Here is a 12926-nt window from a genome sequence, read left to right on the forward strand (position 1 = left end):
TCGAGTGTGGGTTCATGTGTCCCCAAGTTTCGACTTGAATAAGATTTGTAACTCTATAATTTCACAGCTATCTGAAATGGGGAGCCAAGCTAATGAGAGAGAGACAATAAGTAGTCGCCTCACAAAACTACTTTCTGGTAAGAAGATTCTAATTGTTTTAGATGACCTTTGGGAGGATAATCAGCTTCAACTAGAGGATTTGAAGGACAAGCTGAATATTGGTGATAGCATGAACGCAATTGTTTTGGTAACTACACGCAGTGAAAGTGTAGCTAGGAAAATATGTACTAACATTGAACAACCATACAAGATCGAACTCCCATGTGGGCATTGGGGTTTAACCGTTTAAGTATAAAACCAAGAAGAGGTGTGGTGGTTGCTGCAGAAATGCAGACGTAAGAGGGCGGTGTGAGAACTTGGTGGTGGTTAGCTCTACTGATCTCTTTTGCTTTTCTTAAAAGAAAAATTAACTGTTTCATAGTTGTTTACTCCTTGATTTCCTTACTTCGCTACCTGTTGTACGGTATTTACATGATTAAACTGGTGATATAGCGGTCCTTCCCCATTTTAGCAGAATATGATGCATATGGGAGTACCCCTCTTAGTGCCTTGAGTTAACACTAGTATAGCAGTCAGTGATGCATAAATTAATTTTGCCCTTGCACTATTGCAATTGGCTCCTGAATTCCATTCTTCTATCCAATTCTTCTTTGGTGTGACTTTCCCAAATACCAATGCTGAAGATGAGCATAATGTATCATAGATTTTCGTTCTTTGTTTCTCATGCTACAACATAATTTGGGAAAATGGAAAAACGACAATCAACGAATTACAAAAGAATACCTAAAATGACAATATGTCAGAAGCTGTACAAAAATAATTATGAGGTTGTCAGGAATAGTAGTTTGTGGGAAGCTACATTTATGCAGCTTACAATGGGCTACAAGCGAATCACGTTTAACTGCATTATATCCTAACTGAATTTTGCATCCTGAGGTTGGGGTCTATACTGTCAAGGCATGAGACTACTTCCAGTATGGTTGGCCTCATGCACGCATTATGGTCGACACACCTGCAGGCAATTTCAAGAACCTTCAGCATTTGCTCGTCATGCCCCATGCCTCGTATATGTGGATCGAGGACCTCAATCTGCTTCCCTTCTGATTTCATCTCCTGCACCCACTTTACAAGTTCTTTTGATAAAGACAAGCCCGTAACAGGTCGCCTTCCTGTGAGCAGCTCAAGTAGAACTACTCCAAAACTGTACATATCACCTCTCAACGTCGCAACCCATCCTTGCCGATACTCAGGTGGGATGTAGCCCAGAGTGCCAACTAGCTCAGTCGTGACATGAGTTTTGTTTGCAAGGACTAATCTTGAGAGCCCAAAATCTGCAACATAAGCCTTGAATTCTTTGTCAAGTAGGATGTTACTGGACTTTATGTCACGGTGGACAATGTGAGGCTTGCAGACATCATGGATATAAGAAAGGCCTCGGCTTGCCCCTTGTGCAATTTTGAGCCGCATCGGCCAATCGAGAAATGTGTTGGCGTCGTCATCTATGTTGTGAAGCCAATCATCCAGGTTGCCGTTCTCCATGTAGGAATATATGAGGAGCCTTGAATCTCCCTGTATGCAGTAACCCCAGAGTGGCACAAGATTCTCGTGCTGGGCCATGGAGAGTGCTTCAACCTCTGCCTTGAATTCCCTTTCCATGGTCCACATTTCACCATTAAGCTTCTTGATGGCCAGCTTGGTCCCATCAGGTAATATAGCCTTGTAGACTAGACCATAGCCTCCACAGCCTATGATGTTTCCCTGGTGGAAGTAATTTGTGGCCTTCACAATGTCAGCGAATTTGAGCTTGTTTTCTTCGCCTTCTCCTCTTGGCACTATCACTAATGACTGTTCTGAATCAGACATGTATGAAGTTGCTTCTACATCTTCGTTATTACAGGTCTTGCTATTGTTTATCAAACTTTTACACTTGAACGAGGCAGCGAGATATACCAGAAGCAAAAGAAGAACAACTCCAAAGAACGCACCAAATGCAATCCCAAAAATAGCTTTCCTACTCTGTTGCTTTGTTGAGACTGTTGGTGCGACTGCTGAGCTACAACTGCGAAGGAGGATAGGGCCACACAACTTTGGATTCCCTTCAAAGCTATTATTCAAGAATGTACTGAATTGGCCTCCGTTCGGAATAGGCCCTTCCAGGTTATTGTAAGAAATATTCAATGCAGAGAGGAAGTGTAGATTGTTCAATCTTGATGGGATTGCACCGCTGAGATGGTTGTTAGACAAGTCTAGCACTTGCAGATTTGTTAAGTTGCAGAGTTCCAGTGGTATTTTTCCTGATAAGTTGTTCGAGCTGAAATTGATTACACCGAGTGATTTCAACTGACCTATCTCTTGGGGAATCACACCAGTGAAGTTATTGTAACCAAGTTTCAGCAGCTTTGGAAGAGCACTAGTTATCCGGTACTGGAGTGATGGGTTTTTATAAACAGGTAGCTCAAATACCCTTGGATCCAAATGGGTTGCAGTCTTTTCTGTTGTTAGCATCGGCATCTCCATTAAGGCTGTTGGTATTTCCCCTGTAAGCTTGTTACTTGATATGTCTAGATGGAAAAGTGACTTTAAGCTTTTGATCCAGGCAGGTATTGGCCCGCTGAGTTGATTTGTGTGCAAAAGCAGCACCTGCAAATTTTTGAGCTCAGATAGCCAAAGAGGTATTTTCCCAGACAATGAGCAATTAGACAATGAAAGAACCTGAAGATTCTGAAAACCATCAATTGTTTCATCTTCTGGCATGTCCTCACCCTTGAAGTTGCTTCCAATAAGTAGGGAGGTGAGATTCCTACAATTCTTGAGGATCTGAAGCGTATTTGTGATATTTGTAAAATTGTTGGAAACTAGTGACAGGAAAACAAGATGCTTCAAATTGGCTATTCTTGGTGAAAGCTGCCCATGTAAGTTGTTGTTCGAAAGCCGCAATGCATTCAGTTTGCTGCATGAGTAGATGCTTTCAGGAACTTTGCCGGTGAAGTTGTTGTATAGAAGATCCAATGTTTTCAGATTGGGCAGGTTGAAGAAGTTAACCTTCTGAAGCTCTCCGCTGAAGTTGTTGACCTTGAGGTCAATTGTTATGAGATTTGTGCAATTGCTTAGAGTTGATGGCAACTCCCCAGACATCATGTTGTTGTTCAAATGGAGTTCCTCTAATCTCTTGAGCTGACCTATGGAATCTGGGATGTTTCCATTTAGCCTATTACCTCCAAGATCAAGGTGAGCCAGATTTCTGAGGTTGGTAATGTGTTCACTATCAAGCATTCCATGCAAACCGTTGTTAGGAAAAGAGAGGTACTCTAATGATGCAGCATCGAAGAGTTCATCAGGGAGTGACCCACTGAGAGCATTGTGGCCAGCCTTGAGCACTTTGAGCATGGAGCAGTTACCAAGCCCAGGAGGAATGAGGCCACTGAATTGGTTATAACAGAGTGCAATTACAGCTAAGGCTGGTGAGCTACTGCAGAGATGACTTGGTATCTGTCCGGTAAAACTATTGTTGCTGGCATTGAGTGCAACCAAACTGGTCATCACCTCCCATGTAGTTGATGGAAACTGTCCTGTAAACAAGTTGGTGGAGATATTCAGTACCTGCAGAGGACGGGGAGGGGTTGATGAAGGTAGCTCACGCAGGCCTCCATTGAGACGGTTGAAGCTGACATCGAGGACAACGATGCTGTTGGACGACATCAGTTCCATCGGCAGGCCACCGGACAGCAAGTTGTGTGACAGGTTGAGGCGCAGCAGGCCGGTGAGCTCACCCAGGGACACTGAGATGTGCCCCTCAAGGCCCTTCGAAGCAAGGGAGACATCAGTGACTGTCCCATCCGTGCCGCAGCCTACCCCTTCCCATGCGCAGCAGTCTGTGCCATTCTGCCACGATAAGGCGAGGCCGCCGTCCTGCGAGAGCCCAGTGAGGAACTGAAGGAGGGAGCTCCTCTCCTGCTCCGAGCACGAGCTTGTGGGTGGGAGAAAGGCGAATAGCAAAAGCGCAAGCGCGAGGCCTAAGAAAGGTTTGAGAAATCCTTTGATGTACTCGCATGAGGGATGCACTGGTTGCTGCTGCTGCATGGCTTCGTGATGAATGAAACTAGCATCAAAGCAGGTGCTTGTATCTGATGCTGCTGACTGGATGACGATGCCCAATGAGGAAAGAGCGCGAGGAGGAAGAAGAGGTAAGAAGAGACAAGAAGCAGCCCCCAGTTTGATTCTGTCCTGTTTATCTGTTGCAGGCTTGCAGCCGCAGGAAATGAAAATTGGGTCAAGTACTGCATGGTTGCTGTGGGCAACTGGGCACACATCCACACAGGTTTCCGGCGCATTTGCCGCAGCAGGTAGCAGCTTCCCGGCTGATTCACACGGTCAGACCTTCACGTTTTGGATGAGCCAGCCTGGTATATATGTGATAATCTATGAAAAAGTCCAAACCTTCTGCGCAAATAAAAGGCTGCTTTGGTACACACCCACCCATTGATTATGTGATTATTGATTCGTTGCAGGATATGCATAACTTTAGATGGTGATTCGATCTCATATTAATAATTTAATATACAAATATTCATTATTTTAGTCTTTACTTAATGCTGCTACTCTTCAGTGCTGTTGTGGCCAATTTGGGTCCCCAAGCAGCATGATAGACTTTTCCAGCAGTTGTCATTTCATCTTCATCAACTGTTTCATTGACCAAAATGTGGTGCTCACGTGTGCATGAACCGCTTCAATATTTTGCCCTTGTTTCTTCTGCTTTAGTTGACCTCGGGTGTCGGCTGCCATTTTGCAGTATACTACGTTATCTATAAATCTATCAATTATATATATAATCAAGATGGTGAAAATCGAAGCAGCCCTGTCCACTTGAGAGGAGGCCGCTATAATCAGCCTGTTCACTTGTTGGTTTCAGCCAGGGCTTATTAGTCAGTCAACAGTGTTTTTCTCTCACAACAAACCAGCATCAGCCGGGCTTATCAGCCCAGAAACCAACCAGCGAACATGCCAAATGTCTTGTATCTGGTGCAAAGAAAACAGTTTCTTTGGCAGCCACACCATTCAGTTGTTACCGGATATATTTATTGGATGGTGGTATGCTATTGGAATAGGTCCAAATTAGCGTCGGTTCAAGTAACACTCAACTATGAAATCGTCTCTTATAAAAAAAACTATGAAATCGTCTACTTAACTCTCTCAAAAAAAAATCAAAAGATTGCTTTTCATGTTTTGTTCTAAACCAAAACCGGTTTAGGGGTGGCATCATGTCTAGGTGGTTTTGATGACGTGGCACAGCCAATAGCAAAGGCACTGCCCGGCCGAGCTTGTCGACGAAATTTAAAAGAAAAAATTTCTTTGTATTAAAGAACATTATAATTTGCTAGGTAAATATTTTTTTATAATAAATATTACCTGGATTCCTAAAAGCTTCTGGCTCCGCCACGGAGCAAGATTATGGTTACGAAAACAATGGTCAGGCTTGCCACGTCATTTTCCTCCCCTAAATCTTCTACTCTCCGTCTCTCTCCGCTTGCTTGCTGGTGCTGAACCAGCTCACCTGCAGCACTACAGCCATTGCTTTCCGACTACTCAGCGGTCGGCCTGCAGGATCCTGCGAAGCATGACGATGGCGACTGACGAACCACCAGGCGACGAGAGGCTATCAATTTATCGGTAAAATCATTGCCCGTCGAAAGTTTTTCATCGTTGCCACATGTGTGCTTGAACCCAAGAACCAATGTATATATGCATACGTGAATTACTATATTTTTTTTTATGAATTACAATACATACATAGACGCTTACATGTATATATGTACGTGAACTTATCTTTATGAACACACACACACGTATATACACTATCTCTGTGAGCACATTGAAATTGACACAATGTAAACCGGAGCAGCCGTGTGAACTCGAGATGCTATGAACACACGTACATTGCAGCACGAATAAAGCGAGCGCGCTTCGCCGTATGCTGCTGGTTGTTGCTGCGGTGGGATGCCGTGCTCGTTGCATGTATGCATGGTTGGTGCACGCGTATGGCCTACTAGCGTGTGATATGGTTCGTGGAAAATGCATTTCAAGGTTCAGATTCTGGTCAGCATGCATTCCGTGCGGCTTTATCCCAATTGACAAACAGATGTGTCCTCTATTGCTTTCCCAAGTCCATGCTTTGGACCAGAAATCTGATCCTGCTTTTGTACTTTGGACAAGACTCGTATCCGCTTTTTCCTGGATGCGTGTATCGTCCCTGTAAACTCTTTTCCGTCGTGACTCGTAAATGGATGACCGAGTTTCTGCCCTTATTTCTGACTTCCAAGGGCTTCTTCACCAACGCTACAGGGTGGCGTGCTGCTCCGTCCACCACGTCTTCACCAAGTGTCTAGGTCATAGGAGATGGTAGTCTTGCAGTTTGTCAGAGGCTCCTGCAGAAGATGCGACTGCTTCATCTGACAAAAGGCGCGGGCAGCAACTGGAGCACGCGTTGCGGCGATGGAGCGGCTTTGTCCCTCGGGACCACTTCCGGGTACGCACGTTCTGAGCAGGAATAAAGTGACATACGTTCTGGGCCTGGCTACTTGCTGCCTGCGTTGTTAGTTAGGAGCCCAAACCATCTATGCCTACGTGGCTTGCACCTTTATCGTGAGGCATACATAATTTGTAGCCCGCATTGAAGAAGCCCTAAGGAAGAAAACAAAACTTTGAATCAAACATTCGTGGCATTTTAAAGGAGGAAGGAGGTCCATCTTTTACCGTTAGATTATTATAGGAGTTCTGTCTAGCCATCGAACTCAAAAACATTTTTTAATCACACGGTATAGAGATAGAAGGGGCACATATATGCAAGCATATTTACCCTTAAGAATACATGCATTCATACACCCTACCTTTATAAACGCCTCCAGAAGATTTTGTTGGTTGATCTTAAGATCGATGAAGTCACCATATGTATCCAGAGGTCAACGGGCACATTTTATGTTATTGAAGAATAGCACCATTAATTTCTAAAATAAAGCAAGAAAAGTGCAAGGATCCAAATCGAAGACTTCAACTCAGATGGATAGGTTTCACCATAAGTAATTCTCATAAGTAATCTACCAACGAAGTAACGTCTAGTTCACAAATACTAGATATCTTTGGCCATCAAATTATGGAACCAGAACAAATTTAGCCTTTAAGCTGTTTCAAATGTGATTTTCCTATAAATGTATTTTTCTAAAAGTAACACAAATCTATAAAAGTTATCTAATTAATTAATTTTAAATTAGAAAAAATCAAAATTGGTACCATTTAAAAAAAATATCTATCGGTGCTCTACACACAATTATTTGGATTGTATTTTTGCCCTTTTTCTAGTGTTTTGTTGTTTGCTATAACACCCATTATTTATGAAAATTATTGTTTTGTGCTATATTAGACCACGAGATCAACTAAAATAAGGAGCCACATACTTCAAGTACATGAAAGTTCTTGAAGGTGATACCATCCTCACATATGCCAAGATGCCATGATCGACCACATAGAGATCTTATTAAGGCATTACTCCCTCAGTTATAAATTTTAGTTCGCTTTGTTTTTGTCCCAAGTTAAATTTATTTAACTTTAATCAAGTTTTTAGAAAACATATATTAATTGGGCCTGTTCGCTTGAACTTATCAGCCGGCTTATCAGCTAGAATCTACAGTATTTTTCTCTCACAACAAAACAGCTTTAGCTGGCTTTAATACCGGCCGAACAAAATTGATGAAATTAAATCGATACCATAGATGTTGATATATTTTCTATAAAGTGTATCAAAATTAGAGAAGTTTAGCTTAGGACAAAATAGAAGTGAACTATACTTCCTTTCTAAATTATAAGACATTTTAACTTTTCTAGATACATTGTTTTTACTATTTATCTAGACATAGCGTATATACAAGTGCATAGTAAAAGTTATGCATCTATAAATACCAAAATGTTTTACAATTTGAAACAGAGGGAGAAAGTATATATGGTTAGCATTTTTCTTTATTTGTTATGGCTTGCCTTGGTAATAAGTTTTGAACGAGATAGGGAGTCAACCATCTTGCAATCAACAATTCATGTGGTCAACATAATGTAAAGTACAAACAATAATTTAAATAAATAATGATCACGATTTCAATTAGTAAAGCACTAGAAACATGAATAAATAAGATACAATTAACTTAAAATAGAAGTCCAATAGATAAAGTATTTTGTAAAAAAAATAGTACCATTTTTGTATTTCTTATTTAAAATGAATTAGTTATGAATATGTAGATATTAAACCATATTTTTATTGTTATTTAGATAAATACATATATAGCTTTGAAATTAGTTAGAGGGCTAAATTTGTTTGGTTTCTATAGTTTAAAAATATTTACTTTTTTAGTTCAGTGGTAAAAAAAAGACTTCTTCGTTCTTTCTTCAAAAAATAGTTTCTGAATTCGGTCGATTAGAGTCTATATAAGGAGCTGAATGACAATTAACATATTTGCAAAAAAAAAAAAAAAAAAAAAAAAAAAAACCGTTCTTTTAAATCTCCTGGCCGGCGGGCGGCGGCATGCTGGCGGATGAGATTGTCCTGCCATCGGCGACCGCCGACCGCCGACGAGACGACGACCCCATCCCCACACATCGCTCAGCTGGCCTTCTATCAAACGTGCTCAGGCGCGGCGCCGGCACCGTCGGACCCATGCCCCCATGCTTTGATAGTTTGATTATCGGGAGGTCGGCGGGCCGCAAACATTACAGTTGGTGTCTACTGCCCCTCCAGCCCTCCTACCTCTCCGACCAGTTGACCACCACCAAGGCACCAACCCCGCGCCGCGCCCTCGCATTCCGCGCTCATACCCGTGCGCGCGTCTGCAACTGTTCGACGCAATGCTAGCCCCTGCCCCCTGGGGCGTGTAACGCGGCACCGCAGCCTTGGAAGCATCGCGCTCATGCTGTTCGACGAAATGCCGCCGGCGCCCGGCGGGAGCCGTCACTTGGGTTCCAAACCTCGGACGGAGACGGTGGCTGTTGAAAACATGCCGAGGATGGTGAGCGCATCTCGCGTATGCTGCTGTGTCAAACTTCTCCTGCATGGTTGGTAACTTGGTACTGAACTTTGGATTGCCTGGATGCATGGCCAGATTCATTTAGTGATAGACTGATAGTGTGTGTACTGTGTCACTTTCTGGTCAGCTTGCGCAGCTCTATTCTAGTCTCAAAATTAATCATCATACTGCACGGCCATTCCATTTCATACTTGAACCAAGAATTGTTGGCATTTACTCATTCCACATCCTATGTTAAGCACCAGTAGTTCTGAATTCAGTGGATCAGAGCCAAAGAACTGAACAACAGCACCCAAATGCAATAACATCAGTATTTGAGCTGATAAGGAACTCAATGAAGATGGTGATTTTTTTCATTTGTTTTTACTTTGTATCGTTACTTGAGCTAATAAGGAGCTCAAAGAAGCGGGGATGGGGAATGGATCTTTCTTTTAAGAAGTATTTTCAAACTCTGCAACAAACTGTACATATGCATTAGAAGTTTTAACACTAGTCAAACTTAAAAGTTAAGGCTGGTATCTCTCTACTGAAAATGCATCTACTCCATACACTGAAATACAGTATTATCATTTGTAACTCTAGCTGCATTCAGTCTCAACCAACTTTTGTGTCTGCAGGCCAGCATCAATGCTTTCCAGATATGAGACCAATGTTTTCTGATCGTCCGATTAATCGTCCTTATCGGTACTTAGCACTCGATTAGGCCCTCTGATTCGATCAGAGCGATCAGAAACCTGATCGTCCGATTACTCGCGATTAATCGTCCGATTAGGTCTCTTTGCCGATCAGCACTGATGATGAAGATGATGACCATGAATCACAAGTTCAGCCAGATGCATCTAATGCTGAAGTAGGAATGGAGGTGGATGGAGACTCGGGTGGAGATGGAGGAGGAGGCTTCAATTTGGATGATGATTTGCTTATTTAGATTTAGATGGCTGCTGAATGCTGATTGAATGGCAGCTAGTGTTATCTTAAAAACTTTGAATGTTGTTTGCAGTGTTTAATTATTTAGTTTGTAAATCAGCAAACATATGGAGGCTGGGACAAGAATATGGAGTCAGATCTCATAGGTAAGTAACCAACTAACTAGAAATATGCTCGATGTCTACTATATCAATATATAGTATATGGTATATTATATATATACCATACATATATGATATATACTTATATAGTCCTGCTATATGCTGGACGATTATATGGACGATTAGACCGATCAGAGGTCGATTAATCGTCTTGTTCGTCGATTAATCGTCCTGATCGTCCTAATCGGTGCCAGACCGATTAGGAACGATAAGCCGATCAGAAAACATTGTATGAGACTACTTCCATTATAGGCGGCCTCATAAAAGGGTCATGGTTCACACACTTACAGGCAACTTCAAGCATCATCAACATTTGCTCTTCATGTCCTGTGCCGTGGAGTGTTGCATCCAATACCTCAATCTGCTTTCCCTGAGACCTCATCTCCATCACCCATGAGACAAGTTCTTTTGATGTGGACAGTACCTGAACAGGCCGTATTCCTGTGAGCAGCTCAAGCAGGACAACTCCAAAACTGTATATATCACCTCTCAGAGTAGCCACCCACCCATGCGCATACTCAGGGGGAATGTAACCAAGAGTGCCAACCAACTCGGCTGTAACATGAGTTTTGTTTGGAAGGATCAGTCTTGACAGCCCAAAATCTGCAACATAAGCTTTGAATTCTTTGTCAAGTAGGATGTTGCTGGATTTTATGTCACGATGGACAATGTGTGGCTTGCATACATTATGGATGTAGGAAAGGCCACGGCATGCTCCTTGGGCAATCTTCAGCCTTGTCGGCCAGTCAAGAAACGTGCTAGCATCATCATCCCTGTTGTGAAGCCAATCATCCAGACTGCCATTCTCCATGAAAGAATATATGAGGAACCTGGAGTTTCCGTAAATGCAATAACCCCACAGTGGTACAAGATTTTCATGCTGGGCCATTGAGAGTGCTTCTGATAGGACGTGAGGTCCTACCGGAGTTGCTGCGGAAGTTGTAGGGGTGGAAGAGGGGAGGGCGAGGTCTGATCTCTCGGCGACGGCGTGGTGCCGTGGCGGCAAGAGGAAGAGACAACGGCTGCTAGCTGCGGCTGCCCTAGGGCTGTGCGTGAGAGGAGGCAGGGAGGCAAGGAAGTCACGTATGTAGCCGCCAGGCTATTTACCTTGCTTAATTCCATCAATAGTGTTTACAGATATTTATACCCCCTCTAATCAAACCTATCTTAAGAAATAAATAACCTATCTGGGGCAATTTGCAAATAGTAAAGATAATAAAGATAACTGGTCTTTTAGCCCATCTAGACATGGCGCCATCTATCCTGGGCGCCATCAGCCACCTAGCTGCTACCGGCGCCTGGTATACTGGATGCCGGTCATAACATCTCTCCCTGCCTGGAGAAACAGCTCGTCCTCGAGCTGGAAGTCGGGGTAGACGTTGCGGAAAGCTTGGAGCGGTTCCCAGGTAGCTTCATCTTCAGGCATGCCGTGACACTTGATGAGGACATGCCAATCACCCCGCCGTTGTTGAGCACGGAGGGCACGGTCGGGTGCTGGAAGAAGACGACCATCCAATGTCGGCGGCAGGGAAGCAGGCGCTGCAGGAGGGTCACCTTTGTGGGGCTTAAGTAGCCCGGCATGGAAGACATCATGGAGGCGAGCACCCTCCAGCAGCTGCAGCCGATAAGCCACACGGCCAACACGCTCCAGCACCTGGAACGGCCCGGCATAGCAAGGGCTAAGCTTGCCTTTGGCCTGAGGCTCGAGCGATTGAGCGGTGCGATGGAGCAGACGCAACCACACCCAATCTCCCAAGCATACTCCAGATCGTGGTGGGAAGCGTCGTAGTACTTCTTGGACAACTGCTGAGCCTAGAGAAGACACTCGCGGACTTCAGCAAGAACATCTTGGTCACGCAGGAGAGCATCCATTGTATCCATCCGGGCCGTCCCAACTCGGTAGGACAGCAAGGGTGGTGGTGGCCGGCCATACACCACCTCAAACGGAGTGGCACGAAGGGCGGAGTCGAAGGACGTATTGTAGCAGTACTCCGCCCATGGCAACCAGTCAACCCAAGCACGGGGTCGATCCCCAGTGACACAGTGCAAGTACATGGCAATGACCTTGTTAACCACTTGGGACTGACCATCCATCTGTGTGTGGAATGCAGTGCTCATACGCAAGGTAACACCAGCCATCTTGAATATGTCACGCCAGACATGTCCTGTGAAGACCGGGTCTCTGTCGCTGACGATGGAGGAGGGAAATCCGTGCAGACGGACAATGCCGTTGAAAAAAGCGCGGACGACAGAAGCCGCTGTATAAGGGTGGCCCAAGGCGATGAAGTGCGAATATTTGGAGAAGTGGTAGACCACCGTCAGAATGACCGACTTGCCATTGACCTTGGACATGCCCTCGATGAAATCCATGGAGATGTCGGACCATACTTGGGACGGCACGTCGAGGGGCTACAGCGCTGTAGAGACTCCGTCTTGTTCCTCTAACAAGTGCTGCACGTCCGAACGAAGTCTTGGACGAGGGCACGATCACCGGGAATGAAGAAATCAGTCCGCAGCCTATGCAGCGTCTTCTGTACACCCTCATGGCCCGCCGAATGAGCCAGGAGAAGAACCTGATGGCGCAGGTCGCTGTGCACCGGAACGAAGATGTGGGAGCCATGGAGGAGGAGGCCATCATCAAGGCGCCAGGGAGCATCCAAGTCCCCAGCCTATAGGTGTTGAAGGAGTCGACACGCGTCGTCCGTAGCTGCTGTAG

At 44.4% G+C, this 12926-nt stretch overlaps 2 protein-coding genes across 2 annotated transcripts in view; one reads left to right on the top strand and one right to left on the bottom strand.

The window, feature by feature from the left end:
* The window catches only part of LOC136468563 (uncharacterized), a 269843-nt gene that overhangs the window by 6407 nt on the left and 250510 nt on the right, over positions 1-12926 (top strand). The window lies entirely within an intron of this gene.
* Positions 408-4981, bottom strand: LOC136475725 (tyrosine-sulfated glycopeptide receptor 1-like). Its single transcript, XM_066473316.1, has 2 exons — positions 2773-4981; positions 408-2700 (listed from the first exon to the last, which is right to left on the bottom strand). The coding sequence occupies exons 1-2, from the start codon at positions 4138-4140 to the stop codon at positions 967-969; spliced, it is 3102 nt and encodes a 1033-aa protein (XP_066329413.1). The 5' UTR covers positions 4141-4981; the 3' UTR covers positions 408-966.

This window comes from Miscanthus floridulus, chromosome 8 (assembly GCF_019320115.1).
Source record: "Miscanthus floridulus cultivar M001 chromosome 8, ASM1932011v1, whole genome shotgun sequence".
NCBI classification, from domain to species: domain Eukaryota; kingdom Viridiplantae; phylum Streptophyta; class Magnoliopsida; order Poales; family Poaceae; genus Miscanthus; species Miscanthus floridulus.